General features: G+C 46.0%; 2 protein-coding genes across 4 annotated transcripts; one reads left to right on the top strand and one right to left on the bottom strand.

Annotated features, from left to right (window-relative positions):
* Positions 1 to 235: 235 nt before the first annotated feature.
* SF3B6 (splicing factor 3b subunit 6) lies at positions 236 to 8,866 on the top strand. Its single transcript, XM_090280955.1, has 4 exons — positions 236 to 299; positions 3,065 to 3,183; positions 8,054 to 8,192; positions 8,604 to 8,866. Exons 1-4 carry the CDS (start codon positions 270 to 272, stop codon positions 8,691 to 8,693), a joined length of 378 nt encoding a protein of 125 aa, XP_090137081.1. The 5' UTR covers positions 236 to 269; the 3' UTR covers positions 8,694 to 8,866.
* Positions 8,867 to 11,753: 2,887 nt separating this feature from the next.
* Positions 11,754 to 21,690, bottom strand: FKBP1B (FKBP prolyl isomerase 1B). 3 transcript variants are annotated; one of them, XM_090280956.1, is made up of 4 exons: positions 21,496 to 21,690; positions 18,101 to 18,148; positions 13,598 to 13,710; positions 11,754 to 12,377 (listed from the first exon to the last, which is right to left on the bottom strand). In XM_090280956.1, exons 1-4 carry the CDS (start codon positions 21,530 to 21,532, stop codon positions 12,249 to 12,251), a joined length of 327 nt encoding a protein of 108 aa, XP_090137082.1. In that variant the 5' UTR covers positions 21,533 to 21,690; the 3' UTR covers positions 11,754 to 12,248. The 3 variants fall into 3 exon arrangements, with proteins under 3 accessions (XP_090137082.1, XP_090137084.1, XP_090137083.1); XM_090280958.1 differs by lacking the exon at positions 21,496 to 21,690 and adding an exon at positions 20,777 to 20,799; XM_090280957.1 differs by having other exon boundaries at positions 12,361 to 12,422.
* Positions 21,691 to 22,064: the final 374 nt, after the last annotated feature.

Below are 22,064 nucleotides of genomic sequence, written 5' to 3'. Positions count from 1 at the left end.
CCCCGCCTCTTCCGGTCTGGCGCCCGGAAGCGTCTTGAACCCTCGTCTTCCAACTTCCCGGCCTCTAGCTAACTCGGGCTAGTTTTGCCCCGGAGTCTTTTCGGGAGGGAATAGTGCGTCAACACGTCTCCACGTGAGACGCGGGTGTTTCCGGTAGAGCGTGCTTGTTGATTTCCTGCGTCTGTCGCCGTGTTGAGCTCAAAGCTGAGCGAGCTCTGGAGGAGTAAGGGAGTCTTGTAAGACTGCGGTAATCTCATCAGCCCGCCAAGATGGCGATGCAAGCGGCCAAGAGAGCGAACGTGAGTACCGGAGACTTCTGCCGAAGAGGGGAGGATTTGGAGAGGAGGACGTCGCTGCTGGGCTTTCTCGGCGGCAGGGATGAGAGCATTCTTGGCCCTGATCCGTTCCCGAAGTCCGGACGTTACTATACTGTCGGAGACGGTTTCGGTCTGGCCCGGTTCTTAGAAATGTTATTCTTGAGACACCTTTCCGCCCCCACCGCTTTTGAGAGTTCCTTCAGTCTCTTATCCTAGTGTTAATTGGTAGTATTAACACTAGTCTTTGTTGCTTCACCTACACCTAGAACGTGGCATCAGGATCTTCTCGGCTTAAAAATGGTCAGTACCACAGTAAATAACTTAATGGTCAACAGGCAATTAGAGTCTGGGAGTCTCCTCATCGGGGAGCTTTTTGGGTCCTTCCTGTTTTAATTCAGCAATATTTTTGAGCACCTACAATGTATCAGGCTTGCGAGATAGGAAACAATTCATCAGTTATATTTATTGAACAGCTACTACGTTCCAGACACCAGTCTAGGTATTGGAGGTACAGCAGTGAATAAAACAAAAAGCCCTGCTGCTTATATTCTTAGGTTAGAAAGGGGGGCGTTACGGAAACCTAAAAAACAGTGTTCAACTCTAAGATGCTGAGAACTATACTAAGATGAAGACAGATATTGGTCATGGTGAGATGGAGAGTTTTGGGGACTTTGATGACTTTCCTTTCAATGGATGAACATTTAGTTGTGGGACTGGAAGTTGAGAAAGTGGGGACAAGTCTTTGCTCAAGTTTTCATGTAAATAGGGAGAAGAGAAATTGGATAACTTTTTCCTTATTTTAAGATGTGTGATATAAGGTGTATTTTGTATGCCAATGCAAATGATCTAGTGAGAGAAACTGATGATATAGGAGCAAGGTGGGTTGAGTTCAGGAATGGATTGGAGTAGATGAAGGGTTGGCATAGTATCGAGGGGGACAGTGGGTGCATATGGACGGATGCCGATTGACAGGTTTAGTAATACGAATATAAGGTACTTACCTTGTGGTCATACAGTATCTACTTTTTCCAGTAAGCAAGAGCCGAGGTCATCTAGAATGGGCAGGGAAGAGAATACAGCGCAACTCAGACATTAGAGGGAGTGGTGGTGGTAGTGTGAGAAGAGAAAGTGTGATAGAGTGCCTTGCAGTGTGAAATAGCAGATTTACCAGAGAAGTATACTGTGGTAGACAATGTTGATTTATCTATTTAAACTTATCCTTGAACCTTAGAATGTAACCCTTTATTATACTTAGCTGTTTAACATTTGTCATCACGACTAGTTTGAAGGCAGGGAATAAGTATATTATTCTTCCATTTATGCAACACAGCTTAATGCCTAGCATAGTTGCCAGTTTAATAAATAGTAAGCATATGAGTGTCTATTATGTAATTGAATATGTTAATAAGGAGCACAGAATCTGGGTGGGAGATCCATATTTGAGGATCACCAACTCAATGTGGAAATCATGCTGTGGTTAAGAGACGGAGTGCAAAGGTATAGAGTTAAAGGGGTGTATACAAAGGGTCAAGACAAGAAGTCTAAAGATAAAACTTGGTGGAAGAGCATATTTCTTAAAAATTAATTTTAGAGAAATATTTATTTGTTGTACCACTTATTCATGCATTCATTGGTTGGTTCTTGTATTTGTCCTGACCAGGGATCGAACCTGCAACTTTGGCATGTCAAACAGCACTCTAACCAACCGAGTTACCTGGCTGGGGCTGGAAGAGTGTTATTTGATGACAAACTAACCAGCCAGAAAATTAGGAGACAGCAAGGAAATAAAGAGTGTCACAGTTAATAGTGTTAGGACACTCAGAGAAGCTAAGTATGATGAGAATTGAACGCTGCAAGTAAAAGAGCGTAGTGTGTAAAAGCACCTGCATCAGTTTTGGGTTGGAAGCTAAATTGTGGTAGGTTGATGAGGGTCAATGAAATAAAGAATAGGAGGCTGCAGCTATAGACTTCCTCTTTCCAGATGCTTCACTAAAGGGAAAAAAAGCAATATAGGATAATAGAGAGTTAATAGTTTGGGGAAGGCAGAAACCATGTCTTTTTTCCTTCACTCTGTAACCCTAATACTACCTAGCCTGGTGTATACATAAAGGAGGTGCTCAGTAAATATTTGTTGAATGAACAAAGAGTGCGCCAAATAAGTATTTTGTTTTATGTAACGATGGCAGTACATAAGCAAACTGCTTGCCTGAGAAATAAAAGAAACCAGTCGTATTGGTGATCAAAACTAACTAAATAATTTACGTATTGACTGAAAGCTTGGTTTTTGTAGTAGCCCCTTATTCGTGCCTACAAATAGTCTTCCCTAAAACCAGTGCCCCATTGCTTTTCCAGAAAGCATGCCATTTTCAGTAATATCAGATTATAGTTCGTGTTCTTGGCTTTTTTGTTTTTTAAGTCCTCAGCCAACGATATGTTTATTGATTCTTAGAGAGGGGAAGGGAAAGAGAGGGAAACATTAATGTGAGAGAGGAACATTCACTGGTTGCTTCCTATATGCTCCCCGACCAGGGATTGAACGCACGACCTAGGTATGTGTCCTGACTGCGGATCAAACCCACAGCGTTTTTGGTGTACAGGATGATTCTCCAACCAACTGAGCCACCAGGCCAGGGCTTGGCGTTTTATTATTATTTTTTATTATGAGAATTTCTTGTTTCTCCTGAGAACTTTTTTAAATGGTAGCACTTTCTCCTGATTATAATGACAATACATATTTCTCATTTTAGATTCGACTTCCACCTGAAGTAAATCGGATTTTGTACATAAGAAATTTACCTTACAAGATCACAGCTGAAGAAATGTATGATATATTTGGGAAATACGGACCTATTCGTCAAATCAGAGTGTGAGTTTACTGCGACTTTTGAAATGTCATTTCAAGAAAATAATTGCGCAATCTGTAGTCTAGGAATTATAGTTGACAGTGGGGCCTAACTGGGAGCCTGTTTTGTTAGCTTCCTGGATGTCAGAGAAAGTAGAGCTCTGTCTTTCAAATGTTTATTAGCCCTTGGGGTACACATAGCTCTGTGGATTGAAGTCAGGGAATTTTTTTTTTTTTTTTAAAGGGAAAAATAACCCACTGAGATCCTCATGATCCAGCGCAATGAGAGCCAACTAGTTGTGAAATTATGGAGAAAATGAATGGTTTGAGAGGACTTGAAAGGGAAGAGAGGGGACTTACATTTATTGTATACCTACCATTTGTAAAGTCAAGTACTGCGCTATGTTTTTTATATGCATTAACTAATTTTCTCATTAATCTTCACTGTCTCCTTTACTGACTCCAGAATTTCTGAATAAACTGAGTAAAGGGATATAAAAGTAACTGAGAAAAATTATTTTCAACTAGAGCTTTGTGTGGAAGATTTAAAAGTATAGGGCGCCCTTCCCCTGATCTGCTCTTTGTAAGTACCATGCTTACTCGGCAAATCTCTGGTTTTCTAGAGCAATATAGTCTCATTTGGAGAAATAAAGAAAAAGTCATATTACTTATAATAATACCATATAAAGAAGAACAATGCTGGAAAAACAGTATGGGGGAAAATAATCGCAACACAAATTCGTGTTTTAATTTAAACTAAATCCAAATTTCATTTGAAGGGCTCACACCTTCAAATGTTATTCCTTGAGTGTCTGCTAAATGCCATTTGCTGTAGTATGTGCTTTCATTTGCATCCCTGTCATTCAGACCTGTGTGGGGGTGATGCTGTGTCTGTTTCACAGATGACACTGTCAAGGCCCAGTGAGTAACAGTAGCGTTCTAGCTTCACACAGCTGTTTAGTAATAAAACCTTCTGCTTCTAAATTAAATTTCTACACTACACAGCTGCAGTCCCACTCACTAGTATAAATGGGCTGGTTCCCTAAGTCCATCTGAAAGATCTACGGTTTGTTTTTTTTCTCTCAGTTGGAATATCCCTTTCCTTTCCTTTTCTTTCTCTTTCTCTTTCTTTTTCTTTTTCTTTTTCTCTTTTTTTTTTTTTATAAGAATTTATTTGAGCCAAACCGACAGCATGCCGGGAAGCAAGATCTCAGATGCTCCCAGAATATCTTTCTTTCTTCTTCTTTTTTTTTTTTTTAATTCTGTCTCTTGGTATCTTTTTTTAAAAAATAATTTGTTTATTTTTAGAGAGAGGGGAAAGGAGAAAGAGAGGGAGAGAAATATCACTGTGTGCTTGCCTCTCACTTGCACCCCCAACTGGGGACCTGACATGCAACCTAGTCATGTGCCCTGACTGGGAATCGAACCAGTGACACCTGGCTGTCAGGCCGACGCTCAATCCACTGAGCTACAGCAGCCAGGACCCGGAGTATCTTTCTTAATCAATTTTTATAACCTGAGAGCCTTGTCTTGGCTTTTAGAACTCTGTGAGATCTTGAGGACTTGCCTTTAAAATGGTCACTGTCCCTCCAGAAAGTGAACCAGCAGCTAGAAATCTGTCATCATTGGTACTGAAGTGGGGATGAAAATGAAGTGGTATAGCCCAGATGTCCATTTTAGGGAGTCTTAAGTCTTTGAATATTTGGTAACAGCTTTGGACTGTTTCCACTGAAGAATACACACAACATTTTGCATCTGATTTGCATGGGTACATGGGCGCAAGGTTAAGAAACGCTGTTCTAGACTTAAAAGAATGGTATACAACGTGATAAAGTCACTGAATTGGTTAAAACCTAGGTTCAAATACTAACTGGGCACCTGTTACTTATGTGGAACTGGACAAAATATTTAACCTTCCTGAGTTTCAATTATTTATGAAATACTGTCTTCCTACCCTGCTCTCTTAAAAGACTCTTTCTTAGTGAGGATCAAATAGGACATGCCTGTGACAGCACTTTGTCATGGAGTATTTCTTTCCCGCCGGGCAGTCACCACCCTCCTCTGTTCTCATAGTGCCTTCTAGGAACATCTCTTCTTAGTTAGCACGTGCCTTTGCTGCCGGGCGGCTCACCTGTTTCTCCTGCCAGCCTGTGAGCTCCTCCAGGGCAGGTGCCCTGTATGCTTTTCACTCTGTGTTGACGAGTCTCGCTGTGCGTGATTCATGTTAACCACCCAATGTATGTAAGTGAGTAATATATAAAATGATAGTGTGGCTGTCATTAATTTATGAAGGTATTACAAAATGTTTCGATCGTACACAATTAAGAGATGCTTACAGCCATGGCTCGTGTGGCCCAGTGGATTGAGTGCTGGCCTGTGAACCAGAAGGTTACCAGTTTGATTCCCGGTCAGGACACATGCCTGGGTTGCAGACCAGGTCCCTGGTTGGAGGCATGTAAGAGGCAACCAGCTGATTTTTCTCTCTGACATTGATGTTTCCCTCTTTTTCTCCCTCCTTTTTCCTCACTCTGAAAATAAAATCTTTTTTAAAAAGAAAAGAAAAAGTTTTAAAAAAGAGGTGCTTACATCAGCAAAGTTAGAGAAGGGTTTGGTGTGCAGGAGCTAGGGCCGAAATCACAGATTAAGAAGCAGAGGTTTCTCTGCCTTTGCTCTGCTCGTGCTTTATGGCATCTGTGGCACCAGCACCAGGGTGCCTGGCCTTCGCAGCGTGCATAGGACCCAGGGTTTTCTGGGCTGTGAACTTCCAGTGCTGCAGACGGGACAGCCTTGGGCAAACTGGGATGATCGGTCACCTTACCTGGAGTGCAGCAGACGCTGGCATGGTGCTTTGAACTTTTTAAGCCCTTTCTTACCTGTTACCTCTTTTGAATATTAAAACCACCTGTAGCGTGGGGGTGTGATAGGATCTTATGTCACTATTTGACACAGGAAGCAACTGAAGCTCAGAGAAATTAGGTTACATGATTAGGTATTCTTATTTCTGCTCTCAGCTTTTACCACCAATCAAGAAGATAATGTTGGCTCAGTGCCTAACATAGAGTGGCTACCAAGTACATGCTTTTAAAAATTAAAATTACAGTGTGGTTCTCAAGATAAGAGGTTGATAATTAGGGCTGAGACACTTAAGATGAAGAGTCTTTAAAATGTGGTTAGTTCCTACCCTTCTTCCTAAGGTGACTAAGGTGACGTAGGCGGGAGAAAGAGACATGCTTTTGTTCTGTTTTGTTAGTTTCCTGGGTGTGAGAGAAAGTAGATCTCTGTCTTTCAAACGCTTATTAGTCCTTGTGGTGTACATAGTTCTGTGGAAGTAAAATGAAAAATAAAATAAAATAAAATCTGCCCTAAGGTACTTAAAATCTTAAGTTTTTTTTTTATGTTTTCATTCCAAAGGGAAAATTAGGTAGACTTTTGGGGGGAACATTTGGGGCAGTGTTTTTTCCTTTGGGCAAAGTCCCCAGTTTTCATACGATTAAAAGTCAAAACTCCAAAAGTTGTTAGACTTCCCGGGGAGTAAAGAGTATTGTAAAATCCCTCCCCCATGCAGCCTGACAGAATGAGAGCGTTCAGTGAAATTGGCACCTTCCGACCACCCCAGCACTCTGTACCTATGCTGTGCCCTCGACAGAAAGCACAGACTCGCTCTGGGGCCCGAGACGAGTCTCATCCTAGAGCAGTTCTAGGCAGGTGCCTCCCTTCCTGCGGCCCACTCCCTTTCCTTGACCCAGTGCAGGGATTACGGCCGAGCCCAGCCTTAAACCTTCTTTCACGGCTGCATTGGGTGGCGGGGGCACAGGTGGAGGCAAGGGGTCCATCTTTACCCAGCGGAGCATAGCGGAGTAGGATCTCTGCCCACTGTGCCCACAGTCAAGCGCGTGGCCGTCTGCTGCCTGCAGTTTGTTGCTCCTCACACTTCCCTACCTAGTCCCCAGCAGAGGCTGGTGCGGTCAGGGGAAGAGATGAGAAGCAGCCCCGTGGCTTCCACTTCCAGCTGCCCCTCAGCATTCTGCTCGGGTGCAGAGAACCCCACCCACAAGCACGCTCCCACCCCAGTCTGCAGGAGCCCAGCCCAGTCCCCCGGCCAAAGGGGTTTTTAATGCATGGCAGTGCAGATTGTATTAAAAATGAATGTATGAAAGTACGGACCTGACTGTTGCATTGTAAAAAGGCAAAGGCTTTTTAAAGAAAAGTGGAAGAAACTACATTAACTCTCTACATAGGAGGACATCCCTTTCTGGCCGTAAAGGATGATGGTAGACTATTTTCTTACATATCTCATTTAGAATTTTGCCATCTTGGTGTAGGGCTTCCTTCCCACCCCTTCAACGTAGGTTTATTTTTATGGATTTGATAAACATTGGTAAAATATTGCCCAGAAATGTATTTCCTGCATTGGGGAGATTGTCTTATCTTTTAAGCATTGAAACTGTAATTTAATTAGGGTGGAGGATTTAAATCTTTAGAAACAAGGTACTGGTTTCCGGGTGGTGGTGTGGGAAATAAAGTATTGGTTCCGTTGCATAAATGCACAGTAAGAAAACCCCGTTCAGATACTGCTGACTAATAGGAGCCATCACTCCTCAGGACTTACTTTCTAGTGTGAGGCTGAAAGTTCGTTCTTGGTGTGAGAAGTAGGAAGGACGGGAACATGAAGACCAGGACAGAATTCCAGGCCACCTCTTTGTTGTTGCTGCTTTAGTAGCTCTGTTAGAATTCTTGCCATAATGGTAAGTTTAACCTGTAGCTATTTTACGTAAAAACAATAATTACCTGATTCAAGGAATTACAGGCTTATCCAGCATACTTATCCATAATGTTTATTTCCGCTAATGGTTGTCAGGTAAATGGGTTTGAATAGTCTGATTCAACTCCACAGGGGGAACACACCTGAAACTAGAGGGACAGCTTATGTGGTCTATGAAGACATCTTTGATGCCAAGAATGCATGTGATCACCTGTCAGGATTCAATGTGTGTAACAGATACCTCGTGGTTCTGTACTATAATGCAAACAGGGTAAGTATAGCCCCAGTTCTTGTCGCGTGAAGAGCCCCTATCAGAATTGGTGCCATGCCCTGGCTGGTGTGGCTCAGTGCATTGAGCGCCAGCCAGCGAACCAAAAGGTTGCAGTTTGATTCCCAGTCAGGGCAAGTGCCTGGGTTGTGGGCCAGGTCCCCGGTGGGGGGCGTGCAAGAGGAAACCGATCTTCCCTCGCACATAGCTGTTTCTCTCCCTCTCTTCCTCCTTCCCTTCCCTTCTCTCTCAAAGTAAATAAGATCTTTAAAAAAATAAAAAAAGAACTAGTGCCGAACTGCACCATTAGGGGAGATGTGTACTCTATGAGTTCTTTTCTGTCTAGTGCTGTTAGTGCAATTCATTTGACTATAGATTAGAAATCGTTAACTTTGGCACTTCCCACATTTTCAGGCATTCCAGAAGATGGACACGAAGAAGAAGGAAGAACAGTTGAAGCTTCTCAAGGAGAAATACGGCATCAACACAGACCCACCGAAGTAACCATTTTGCACGTTTTCATTTTGGACTGAAACCCTGTGAATCGCCACCTCTACCCTTTCTTGGTTTTTAATGATTACAAATATTGTGATTTCTTATTTGAGGTTCCAAGTGACCTGCTTGAAACTTTGAGACGTGTTAGAATACATGTTTAGTAAACTTGTAGCTTTTTGTAAGACATGTCTGTATTTTCTCTTGAACTTTCCCCTGTTTGATACCACAGGGAGAAAAACAGCAGTTGGACCACATCCAGAATTATGTGGTGGGAGGTGGTCCTAGAGACTCAGCTTCCCAGGAGCAGTAGCATTTCTGTTTTCTTAATGCCTTCAGTGTGCAGTCCAGTGCTCGGCCATCAGGGAACTTGTCCGAGTGTTGCCATTTGTTGAGCATCTATTAATAATGAAACCTTTAATAATAACTCAGTCAAGGTAGATATCTCCATTTTGTAGATAAGGGAACCAAAGCTCATCATGTTGGTTAAGTAAATAAAATGCTTACATTAAAAGCTGCTGTGACATCAGCTAGTTATTAACCATGCCAGTACATTTGGACAATACTTGCTTTACAGTTAACAAAACACCTTTGTCAAAGGGGATACCCTTGTGTTTAGAACAAAGGTCTGTTCTAGAAATGGCCATTCAAACGACAGCATGTTGTTAGAAATTTCAGAGCAAGCTGCTTGGGTAGTGTTGTTGGTGGTTTCGTGTCTAAGATTGTACTGATGTAGTCTTTCCACTTAGTAAGTGTCCGTATATTTTGGACCTTTGTTCATGGTATATCTTTGCTTATTATAATCATGAGCTCCCATGGCATGGAAATAGTATAGTTATTACCACATTCGTCATAGCTTGGCAGCTTGGAGGAGATAGCTGTAGTTTTCCTTTTGTAGTTCAGGCATGGGCCATATAGAGAGACAGACTAATTTTATTTATATATACATATATAAAACTACAGCCCAAAACCAACTTGAGGGTACAAGGAATGAATCATTTAAATGGACAAAGAACATCTATTCTCTTAAAGGCACTTAGCTTAGAAGTCTGTCATTACTTTAAGAAAATAGGCTATTTTGTATTTTTGTACTGTCTTCTCAAAGCCTACTATTGAAAATGAAATAATTGTCTTATATATTATGTCTGAGTGCTTTGTGAAAGCACTGTAAGTCATTTCTAAGAAGGGCAGGCAAATGATAAAGGAGCTACAGTTGTAATTTTCTTGTGAATGCTTTTGTGAATTCCGTATTAATTTTTGTAATGCATCACGTGCCTTTACAAATGTAAAAAGAAATTTCTAAAAGACTTTCTTTGTAAGGGGAAAACAAATTAGACTTATAGTGTGATGTGTCTAAAGAGTTTTTAACATGGCCTCTACTTGTTTGGCAATTTTGTCACCTGTCCCAGTTAAGATGTAACAGCTTTAATTTAGTGGACACATACTGAGAACCTACTCACTGCCAGGTCTGTGTGCGCTAAGATGCTGAGGATATAGTTACAATCAGTCCTCTGTTCAGGCACTAAGGCTCAGTTTTTCGAACTGCTTTCAAGGGTGCAAGGGAAGATGTGCCCACGCACGAGTATGGGCACACCCATGTGGCAGAGCTGATATATATCCTTCTAGAAAGATTTTGTATGACTGGAGAATGTATTGACCAGAGGTTTGAAAATGGCTGATAGGACAGCTTATCATCACTCTCCTGCTTAACAGCGTTCAGGGCTCTCACAGGAGAAAGTCCAAACTTGTTAGCATACTGTATCATAATTCTCTGTGTCATCTTTTAAGAGCACCAGTAAAACAAGGCCTCCAGGTGCTAGCCAGTAAGTATTTGCAGTTTTTTATTTGTTTGTGTTGGTTCTTAGTGGGTGCCTCCTTTTACCATGCAGGCTATATATACTCTAGATTGAGATCTTCTGTATGACTCCATAATGGTCACCAGCGGTGGCCCTTGGTGTCACTTTTAGTTATCCTAATGGTGTCACAGCAGAAAACAGGCTGAGTTCTAAGAAAGTATCACAGACATTTGTGTCATTGAAGAAAGCTGGGAGCTAAGGCGTTTGGAAGGAAACACCCCAGAAAGCAATGAAGGCAGCACCCTGCCGCTGGTCTAGTTCTGCAGTAGAAGTGAGCCCAAGGACTGGGCGATTAAAAGCCAGGCAGCCCCTTTCTCCTCTCATTTTCTCCCTCCTGAAGCACTGCTTCTTCTAATTCCTCAGTCCTCAGCAGGGGAACACAGCCTGGCCTTCCTGGAGACAAAAGGGGCCAAGATGACGTGGCCCCCATATCATACATATGATGTCATGTCTGAAGGAAACCCACAGTACTGGTTCCCAGCCCCTCCTCAGTCGTAGCACTTTCAGGTCATCACCCACTCACTGTGTGTGCAAGCTGTGCTGACTCCAACAAAGTCCCAGCCACGTCACCCAGGCTCCTCTGATGATCACCCCAGTAAGTGGGCTGATTTTAAAACCCACCTGGGGATTTCCGTGAGTTATAGTAAATTTTGATTAAATGAAGCGGTATACGTGGAAACCACACAGAATGATACATGATTCTCTGAAATAATTCCCCAGTGTAAGTTAGAGCAAATCTAGATGCATCGACACAGTTAATGTGAAAACAAGCTCAGACAGACAGTCTTTTCAAAAGGAACTTCACGGCGTGAGTTGGTGTTTGGCTCTCAGGCCCACCGCACCTTCACTGTCCAGACGCACAGTGTCCCCTTCCCTTTCCATCGGGGTGAGGGCAGCTCACCCCTCCCAGTCCCAACAGCCACAGGTCGCAGGACCCCGGCGTGCTCACGTCCCACAGGCCGTGAGATTTGAACACAATATCCTTTGATGAGTGGCAAACAATACCTACCATGTAGGGCTGCTTAGAGGACTGTTGGTAATTTCATTTTAAAAACATACAGAACAAGGCCCAGCATGTACAGTACTCACATTGTAATTATTATTTTTATTGTCACTCTCCTGGCTACTTGGAAGGCTCCTTTCCACTCTTTCCCAAGGCCAACTGGCTTAGGTGGCCCTGAAAGTACTTCCTACCTGCAGTAAGGAGGGACAGGGATTTGTCAAGCACAGAGCCTTTATTTTACATGTCATTTCCAAAGAGGACATTTTGTAGGTCAGCAGCCAACAATTTCTAAGAGAGAAAGTGACAGCAGAGGTAACTGGCTCGAGTCCCTCTGTGTACACCACGCAGGGCTCCTGTCCGAGCACCGTGTGTGTCTGGCTTAAGTGAAGGTAAGGCAGTGTAGATTGTGCGAACAAGGGATCCGTGTTCTGTGACCAGGAATGGCTACCGCATGCACACGCAAAATGCACAACCTGAAATGTGCCAAGCTGCAACTGAAGTTTCCTCAAGCAAAGATGCACAGAGATGAACAATGACCGACATACAGAGCAACTTGGGCAGAGAATGGATCACGCCGCGGGGCAGTGAGGCTGGCACCCTGGTCACGAGCCGCAGGCCGGAGGAGGTGCCCCAGTGGCAGAGCTGGCCAGGGGGGCAAGCAGCAGCCACGTCCAGCCACGTCCAGCCACCTTGAGTTCCTTCCTGCCTTCACTCTAAGTTGAGCAGCTCCACATCAAAGATGAGGGTGGCATTGGGAGGGATGACACCAGGGTGGCCCGTGGCTCCATACGCCACATCAGGGGTGCAGGTCAGCTTCGCCCTCTGCCCCAAGCTCATCTAGCAGGGATGGGGGCAGGTGGGGAGAGGAGAAAGAGGACCCAGCTTGATTTAAAAGAAAAAGGTAAGACAGCGATGGCATTTTCTTAAACCATCCTTGGGGTAACTGAAAATCTGAGATGAATTTTATACGTGGCACGTTGAAGTGCTGAGTTGTGACATGCAGATTCTGCCTCTCGATGGCAGAAACTTCAAAGCAGTCTCAAATTCATCCAGCAAATGCTGCTGATTCAGTTAGGGTATGGCCCAAACATTTCTGCTCATTCATTCATTGTTCCTCCCCCTCTTCCAAAGAAACCTAAAGAAGGTGTTTAAGGAGCACATGGAGCCCTGGCTGGTGTGGCTCAGTGGATAGAGCGCTGGCCTGTGAATCGAAAGTTCACTGGTTTGATTCCCAGTCAGGGCACATGCTTGGGATTCAGGCTGGGTCCCCAGTTGGGGGCGCGCAAGAGGCAACCACACATTAATGTCTCTCTCCCTCTCCTCTCTCCCCCTCTCTCTAAAAATAAATAAAACCTAGCACACTATCACATAGGTGACAGAAGCAGCCCATCAGACAGCTTTAGAGGTTAGAGCCACAGCAAGGCGGAGAGGGCTGGAAGGACTACTTGAACGGAGCCCCATGGCTTCACAGACCAAGGATGCTCACCACAGCCTGGCATTTGTGAGACTGGTGGTGAAATTTGAACAAACTGATTTTTTAATTTTGAATATCTGACCCAAAAATTTGAATGGATTCAGTAGCAGTATTGTATCAATGTTAATGACCTGGGTTTTATCATTGTACTGTGGTTATATAAAATGTTAACATTTGCGAAAGCTGGGTGAGGAACATACAGGAACTCTACTCTTCCTGCAATATTTTTGCAAGTCTGAAATTGTGTTTTGTTTTGTTTTTAAGTTCAAACAAACAAACAAATGCCTTGGCCTACCCTACCCTAACACTCTGCTGCCTCAGTCAGCGACAGCTGCTTGCTCACGAGCCTCCCCAGCTAGTTGTGAGCAAACCTGGGGGGAGGAACTCGGCATGAGAGTCCCAGTGACAAGTCATGCTGGCAACAAAAGGGGTGGGGACACAAAGCCAGGACTGAAACTAGATGGTGTGGCCATGCCCTGGCAGGAGAGTCAGAGCAGTCATGGTCTGAGGTAGGATGGGGAGCAGAGTGTTGAGCCAGACCCCCAACTCCTCAAATCCCCCATAATGAGGATCTTCATCCTACCTGGGCTGCACCCTCCTCAAAACCCTTGATGACTTCCTGTTTGCCAATTCTGAACTTGAAAGGTTTGTTTCTGTCTCTGGATGAATCAAACTTCTTCCCGTTTTGGAGCATCCCTGTGAAAGCAAGAATAAAGTGGGAAAGAGCTGTGGTTACGAGTCAGCTCCCAATTCAGGGTCAATGCATCTGCAACGGAATTCCTATCCTGTGCACACCTCCTCTCTCAATCCTCCCCATCAGTCCTGTTGCCCAAAGAAACGTGGACTCTTCCCTCTGCCTTACGCCCGTACACAGCCCATCAACAAGAAATACACGTCTTTAGAAGCACTGATCTCCATTTCTGTTACCACCATCCTGGGGCCTCACCAAGTCACCATCACATCTCATGTGTAGAGGAACAACCTCTAACTGGTCCCTGCTCCACTCTTCCTCCATTTTTTTCTCCACACGGCGCTGTGAAGGACTTTTGAAAACACAATCTGATCATATTACTCCCTTTCTTCCAACACTTGGCAGAATCCAAAGGGCCACATGGCATAGCGGCACTTCAAGATGTAGCTTTTGCCTGTCTGGTAACCCTCTGCTTTCTCCTTCCTTTCCATCCCTTCCCCCCATGTCCTATTCAGGTCACTCCTTTCTCAAATGCCTCTGGGATTTACAACTTTGGGGGACCACCTCCTCATACTGAAAATGTTTTCCCAGGCATTTTCCTCAGGTTGAGTCCTCACCTGGTTTTCCCAGGCATTTTCCTTCAGGTTGAGTCCTCACCCGGTTTTCCCAAGGTTTCCCCAACATGAAAAACCCAAAGGAACACTATAAGGTGACCCAACCAATCAGTGGTGGCCTCCAGAACCTGTACAAATCGGGCTGCTTGACCCCAAACACCTCGGATGCTGTCCTCAGCAGTTGGGAGCATGCATCCCTCCAGCTGCACATACCTTGTTATCCCTGATACATGTCTCAATCCAGCTGCTTAAGCCCCAAGAGCTGCTTTTCTAGTCTCATGAGTGACTGACTCAAAGATCAGACCTTCTGCAAGTGATGGTGATATAAGTAAGACTTCTTCCTGCAGCCCCTGGACCACAACAAAAGGCCATTGAGGACCAAATAAAGGCCTGCCCTGTAGGCACGGAGACTAGATTGTACCTTTCCTCTGGCACTAACTCATTGTGTAAAGTTAGGCAAATCACTGCCTTTCTCATGGCCTCAGCTTTGCCATGCTTAAAACGTTGGCCCAGCTGAATATCTGAGCATCTAGGATTCCTTTTCCCAATTCCTACAACTGTACACAAGGGACAGTCTTACTACCTATTTTCTGGTTACAACAAATTGGGCTCTTGCCCTGGGTATTAAATCACACAAAGTGGAAAAACCTGTGGCTACACAGAGGCTACGAAGGAGATCAAATACAAATTCATGATACAGTACACAGGTTGCTGAGATGTTCAGATACACAGAGATACTCACGCATGCTCACGTGCATGTATGCACATACACACAGAAGAAAAATCCTGATGGCCAAACAAATGCTAAGAAAATACTTAAATACACAGATCTATATGTATTCACAAGTACACATACTTGGACAAATACGTATATGGCTATGCACACACATTCACATAGTTCACTTAAAGACTGACTTTCTCATTCCCCAATTCCTTCAGGTTTCTTATGATGGAATCTACTTCAGATCATATACAGTTATCTACTGGTACAAGTTCAGCCAAAACCATGCAGTCCAGAAACAGAACCACATATACATCACGCTTGATTTGACAAAGTTGCCACTGCAGTGTAACGGAGAAAAGATGAGTTTTAAAAATCTTTTTAAAAAAGATTTTACTTATTTATTTTTAGAGAAAGGGGATGGGAGGGAGAAGGAGAGAGAAACATGGATGTGAGAGAGAAACATGGATGTGAGAGAGAAACATCGATCTGTTGCTTCTCATACATGCCCTGACCTGAGATCGAGCCCACCGTGTCCCGACTGGAACAGAACCTGTGACCTTTCACCTTGTGGATGATGCCCAACTGACCTAGTCAGAGCAAAAGGCTGATTTTTTTTTTTCAATTGATGTTGCTGGATCAACTGTAAATCCATATGGGGGGAAAAAAAATGAACATTGACTTCTGCTTCATCCTCACACAAAAATCAATTCCAGATGAATCAGACCTAAATATGAAAGGTAAAACAATAAAGCTTCTACAAAATAATAAGTAGAAGAACATCTTCATGACCTGGGGACAGACAAAGATTTCTGAATACAACGGAATAACTATAAAGGAAAAGGTGGATATGTAGGACTTCATGAAAATTAAGACCTTCTGTTAAAAATATGACAATAAAGTAAAAAAGGCAAGTCATAGCATGGGAGATGTTTGAAATAGGCATAACCAACAAAAGCCATATCTAGAATAGCTAAAAAATTCCTATAAATCAAGAGATAGTCATTTTTTTTAATGGACAGCATTTGAGCAGATTAAAGAAGATGATATCCAAATGGCCAGTAAGCACATGAAAAGCTACTCAACCTCATGATTCTTCAGGACAATGCAATTCAAAACCATAATGAGATACCACTGCACGCCCAGAGTGGGTCAAAAATCAAACCAAACCAGATAAAACCAAGTGTTGATGAGGATGTAGAAGAAATGGAACTCTCATACATTGCAGGTGGAAGTGGAAATTGGTACAACTCCTTTGGAAAGCTCTTTGCAGTATCTGGTGAAGCTGAGCAGGTTTAACTCTGTGCCCTAACAATTCCACTTCCGGGTATATACCCAGCTGCAGTGGGCACAGACATGCACCAAAAGACACCTACAAGACTGTTCAAAGCAGCACTATTGAGGATAACCCAAACTATAAACAACCCAAATATTCATCAGCTATGGAAAGGATAACTTGTAGTGTATTCATATAACGTACAAGAATAAAAAAGAACCACCGCTCTGGATAAATCTCACACACATAACATTGAGTGGGGTGAGCCAAACATAGAAGAGTACACACTCTATGACTCTATTTATATGAGGTTCCAAACCAGGCAAAAGCAATCCATGGGGACAGAAGTCAGAACACTGGTGACCTTCAGGGAGCGGAGGAAAGAGGAAGGAGACTCCCGGGGGTGCAGGAAACGCATATGTTCTTCAGGGTAGTAGTTACCTAGGTGTGATCACTGTGAAAAATTCCATGGAGCAGTTCGCCATAGATTTATGTTCTCTACTGTATTTCTATTTAATAAGTTTACCAAAAAAAGTCCCATATAACCTTCTGCTGTGTTTGATGAGACAGTCCCTCCCCAAACCAGAGCCGCTCACAGCTGATGTTAGGGTTTAATGCATGTTGCCTGCTCTCTGTATGTATTGTGAAGAATCTTTTCAAAAGGATGTTGTGGTTTCAGTAACTTGATAAGTACAGATTTGTCTGCAACATGTAGAGCAGATAAATCAATTACACAGGTCAGAGGCCCCAGAAGACTCATGGTAATTAGGCCACATCACGGGGAGATAAAACACAGCTCCAGCCACTGACGTCAGCGACCAGCAATACAGCGGTTGAGAAAAATACCCACACTATCTGCCTAGAATTAACCTGGTACTTCACACTGGTCCAGAGAACTGCTAAAAATGGCCCCATCTCAATACATTCTAGGAACTAAACTGGCCTTGCTGTCTGCTAAGTGGCTGTCACCAGGTTTGCCACATTGGGAAGCAGGTCACAAGGCAGAACACTCACCCTCTCCCCCCTTGGAACAAGCACCTGCTTGCGATATTCCTGCCAGCAGTCCTCAGAAACTCCACCTAGAATGTTCCTCAGCCCACCTGTCCTTCCTTCCAATACAGCTCATCCAAGAGGGGTCAGCAGAGAGGCAGCACCCTCCTCAGGCTCCCCCAGCAATGCCGTCACCCACCTGTCACACTACACCCGAACCTTGGGTGCAGTGTCTGCCCTCTCCCACCCCCCACATCCCCAAAGAAGGTGGAAATTCTCCCTTTCATCCTTGTGTCCCCGGTGCCCCACACAGCATCTTGCTCACAGGAGGTGCTCGATAACTGGAGGCTGAATTGAATAGCCTGTTTCTGAAAAAAGAAAGAACGTTCTGAGGAAGCAACCCGCCTTTTCTCTAACACTGTAGGATGAAAAGGGTGTCTGCAGGCGCTCTCAGAGCTATAACAAGGGATTTCCAAATATCAGACAGAAGCAGGAGTGCAGGGCTCCACTCTGCCCACACAGAGGTAAGAGGGACGGAGCAGCTTGGCTCAATCAGAGGCCGGCACCACAGATGCCTCTTGCTGGTGTAAGTGGGCAGCGGCTAATCCTGCAGCTCCTTGCTCATTCCCACAAGGCTGGCTGGGAGAAGTGGAGGGTAGTGGGTCAGAGGGAGAGCTGATTGCCTTGGGCTTTGGGCCTGACGCAGGGGAGCAGATGTCTCTGGAGAGGTGTCTCAGAGGAGAGACCTGCCCTGGGAGGGGCGGTCTGATGAGCGCTGGGGGCGCGACACCTACCTGTGTAGTGTACCACACACGTCTGGCCCTTCTTGGGGAATGTCCTTCCTGCAAGGAGACATGAGAGCAGGTGAACAAATAAGGTATTAGAAAGTCACCTGGGACATTCAGGTGTGACTGGGCCCCATTCCCCTCCATACCAGGAAGATGGCCAAGGCTCCAGTCTTCTGTGCCTTGTATAAGCCAGATCAGTTACTTCACCTCTCTGGTTTTGACTTTACCTTTATTTCCTTGGCTTCCTCAACTCCACTCTCCCCTGGTTCTTTTCCTTTCTTTGATTGCTCCTTTTACTTTTCCTCACCCATTCCACAAACATTCACTGACAACCTACTATGTGCCAGGCCTGTACTAGATTACAGGAACACTGAGCAACCCATAAATGATAGATTCTAACTCAGGCTGATAACTGATTAAAGATGAATAAACGCAATCATTCACAAATATTTACTGAACACCTACTATGTGTGAGGCCTGGGCCTGGTGTGGGGGATACAGCAGTGAACCACACAGGCAAGATCCCTCCTGCTTTTTTGGAGTTTACATGGAGGGTGACAAAGAATCCTCAGATAAGCAAGATAATTATAGATTGTGATACGTTCTCTGAAGATGAATTAAAGAGAGAGGGGACAGGCCATTTTCGAAAGGGTGGTCCAGGATGGCCTCTCAGAGCTGAGAGACTTGCAGGGGGAAGAGCAATCAGCAAATGCACAAACCTGAGGCAGGAAAAGATCAGTGCACTTGCAGAATAGAAAGGAGGCCAGGAGACTGGAAGGAGGAGCAGGAGGAAGAGATGAGTGGGAAGGAGCCGGCCCATGCCAGGCCTTGCAGAGCTGGATTTAACTCTAAGTGCAACAGGAGGCCACTGGAGGGTTTTAAGCAAGAATGACATAATCTGAATTAAGATTTTATAAGATCACTCTGACTGCTGTGTGTCGGATAGACGGTTAGGCGCCTGTTGCAGTAATCCAGACAGGAAATCAATGATGGCTTGAATTAATTTAGTTGCAGCAGAGAAGAAAGCCAAAGAGATGGGAGATATATTCTGGAAGCACAGCGGACAAGGTATGCTAATGGCGTGGAGATGGGCTGGTGGAGTGAATTCCCAAGATGAGGAAGACTGGAGAGGACAGGTTTGTGCGGGTGGCAATCCTGAGACGCCTATTAGACATTTGAGTTTATATCACAAGTAGGCAGATGGAAAGTCTGCCCTCGAGGTCTCAATTTGGGTGGAATAGAAAGCCTTGGGGCTAGATAACAATGCTTTGGGAGAGCTAACAACTGAGCCAACATTTGGAGGACTCTGTGTGAACCCATGGGGGGGCCGCAACTGACTGTGGGTGTCAAGGAAAGCATCGGAGAGGAGATCATGGTTAAACTGGAATCTTAAAAAATAAGTAGTTTGCCAGAGGAAGTAAAGGGAGATTATCTGGAAAGAGTGAAAAACATGTTCAAAGGCCTTCAGTCAAGCGTAGCAGGAGTCCCATCTGGTTCACTGCTGTAACCCTAGGGCCCAACACACAGCACATATTCAATAAATATTTGCTGAATGACCGGTGTATTTAACAACTTGGAGGGAGCTTGCTAAAACTGGGGGAAAAGCTGATAGTGGGGGTGGGACCGGGGCTGATAGGGAGAGATGAGACTCTAGCGTGGAAGGTGAGTACAGGTTATCTCACTGTCTCCCTGGTGAGGGAGCTGGGAGAGTCACTAAAATATTTCATGCCTGGAGCGGGACATAGTTACAAAGATATTTTAAAGAGTCCTCAGGCTGTGGTATAAAAAATGAGTAGGAGTGAGGTGGGAGGCCTGACAGAGGGCTGGGAGGTGGGACCAGAGGTGGGGAGACCAATATAGAGACTGTGCAGAAATCCCGGTGACAGGTGATGGTGGCCTGAACCAAGGCAGGGGATGGAGCCTAGAGATGTTCAGCGGGAGGACCTGACCGAACTAGGTATGGGGCTTAACCGAGACAGGCATCCCCAGCACTGTGGCATATATGGTGAAATATGAATTTGTATATTCCTTCCTAGGTTACAGCATGGTTGTCTGGCCCATTTGTACTTTCTTGACTCAGGGTTTTAAACGGCTCAACGCAGAAGGCCAGAGCTCCTCCAGGCTTTCCCTAAAAATGCATTTCTCCTGGCGAGTGATGGAGGATAAGGAGAGAAAACTCTAAAGGCTTCTCTGCGCCAGGGCAGGGAGACGAGATCTCCAGCCTTGTGGCAGAGCTGCACGACAGTGCCCTGGGGGTAGGTGATCAGGCTTCAGGGACAGGCTTGCTGGGACCAGCCCCATGGTACTCAGTGTGGACAAAGAAGCTGTGTGCCGCCAGTGATCCTGGGTAGAGCTGGGAATTTTAGAGACCACTGGCTTTCAGTAGGGAGGTGGCCTACAACCGAGAGGCCCTCCAATTTCCTGGGGTGGGGTTGGGGGGGTGTCAGTAAAGTCTTTCATAAAGTTTGCCTGTCAAATCCTGGGGAAATAGGGGTTCCATCCCAGTGTGAATTAAGGTTGTTTTTTTCCCCGTTTGTTTTTTAAGAATTAAAGAGATAGCTAGCTATTCCTTGCACATCCTGGCCCAGTGATACAAGGGACACCTGGAATGTCTGGCTTGGGAAAGGAGAGGCAGGAAACGGGGACACGGAGGAGAGCAAATTCTGTTTTGGACTTGCCGACCTGGAGGTATCTGTGGGGCATCCAGGAAGAGGTTTAGCCGAAGCTGGACAGATGGACCACCTGGAACTCAAGTCGGAAGTCTGGGCTAGAGGTTTAAGTTTGAAGGCTATCGGTTTGCAGACGACACTGAAAGCCATAGGAGCGCACAGGAGGGCCAGGGAGGCTGAGTGGGGCGGGGAGGATAAAGGGAGACGCTGGGCGGGGGAGGGCGGGGGAAGGGCAGTCCCTCCCTAGACTGGCTGGTTCCCTACAGCGCCTCACCTCCCAGCGCGCACCCTGCCGCCCCTCCGCACGCCGGGCGGGGGGCGCCTTAGAAAGGGTTGCCCGGGCAGAAGAGCCCCCAAAGCATATCCTTTCCCGTTTCCAGAGCTCACACAGCAGGACAGGAAAAACGGAGCTAAAACCTGACCCTGGGAAATCAGTAGTAGCGGATAACCGAGAGGTTCCAGCCGCGGCAGCCTGCGGCCTCCGGGGCGTTGGCGGGCCGCAGACCCCAGCCTCCCGGCCGCCGCCTTCGCTCCCCTAGGTGAGCCGGCGCGGAAAGGATAGCAAGGATCGTCTCTTAGACCTCCAACGATCCCGCCTGGGGTCTCCTCCGGTGGCCCCCATCCTAGGCCCTCCCCACGTTGGGGCACCCTCCGCGCCACCTCCCAGTCAGACCCCCGACCGCCCAACTCCCCCCGGCACTCGTCCTTGTCCCCCGGCTCCGCGCCCGGTACCGTCTCCCGGGGAGATGGTCTCGATCTCCACGCCCATCGCGGTCCCACTGGCCCCGCCTCCGAGGCTGCCCCGACCTCTCTGCGGCCCCGACCCCGGCTCGGTTGCGGCCCCGGCCCGGCTGGCGCTCCGACTCGCCTCCCCGCCGCCACTGCAGAGCCGGAGGAGGTGCGGCGGCGGCCGGGACCTGCGCGGGGAGGGGCCGCGGGGAAGGGGGCGGCGGGGCGGAGCGGCGCGGAAAGGTGGGGTCGGCCGGGGCGGAGCCGCGGAGAAGGGAGCCTGACCCGCTGCTCCCGAGCCAGGCCAGGCTCACGACCATTGGCCCACTGATTGGGGAGGATGCTGAGGGAGGCTTGCAGTCTTTCCCGCATCCACCCACTCACCCGTCTATCCATGCCTTCGTCCATCCGCTCAACACACGTTTAATTGCTCTGGGGAATCTACTCGGTTTCACAGACCAGGGGAAGACCAGCAACTAAACCAACGCTGTAGATGCGCTCACTGACAAGGGGTTCAGACTGTTCGGAAGCACCAGATGGGGCCTGCCCTAGCTGGGCTCCGGGGTCTACAG

Source organism: Furipterus horrens, unplaced genomic scaffold (genome assembly GCF_987537825.1).
Source record: "Furipterus horrens unplaced genomic scaffold, mFurHor1.1.pri manual_scaffold_6, whole genome shotgun sequence".
Classification (NCBI taxonomy): Eukaryota; Metazoa; Chordata; class Mammalia; order Chiroptera; family Furipteridae; genus Furipterus; species Furipterus horrens.
Note: the sequence above shows the minus strand (reverse complement) of the source record. Positions and strands in the feature narration are given on the sequence as shown.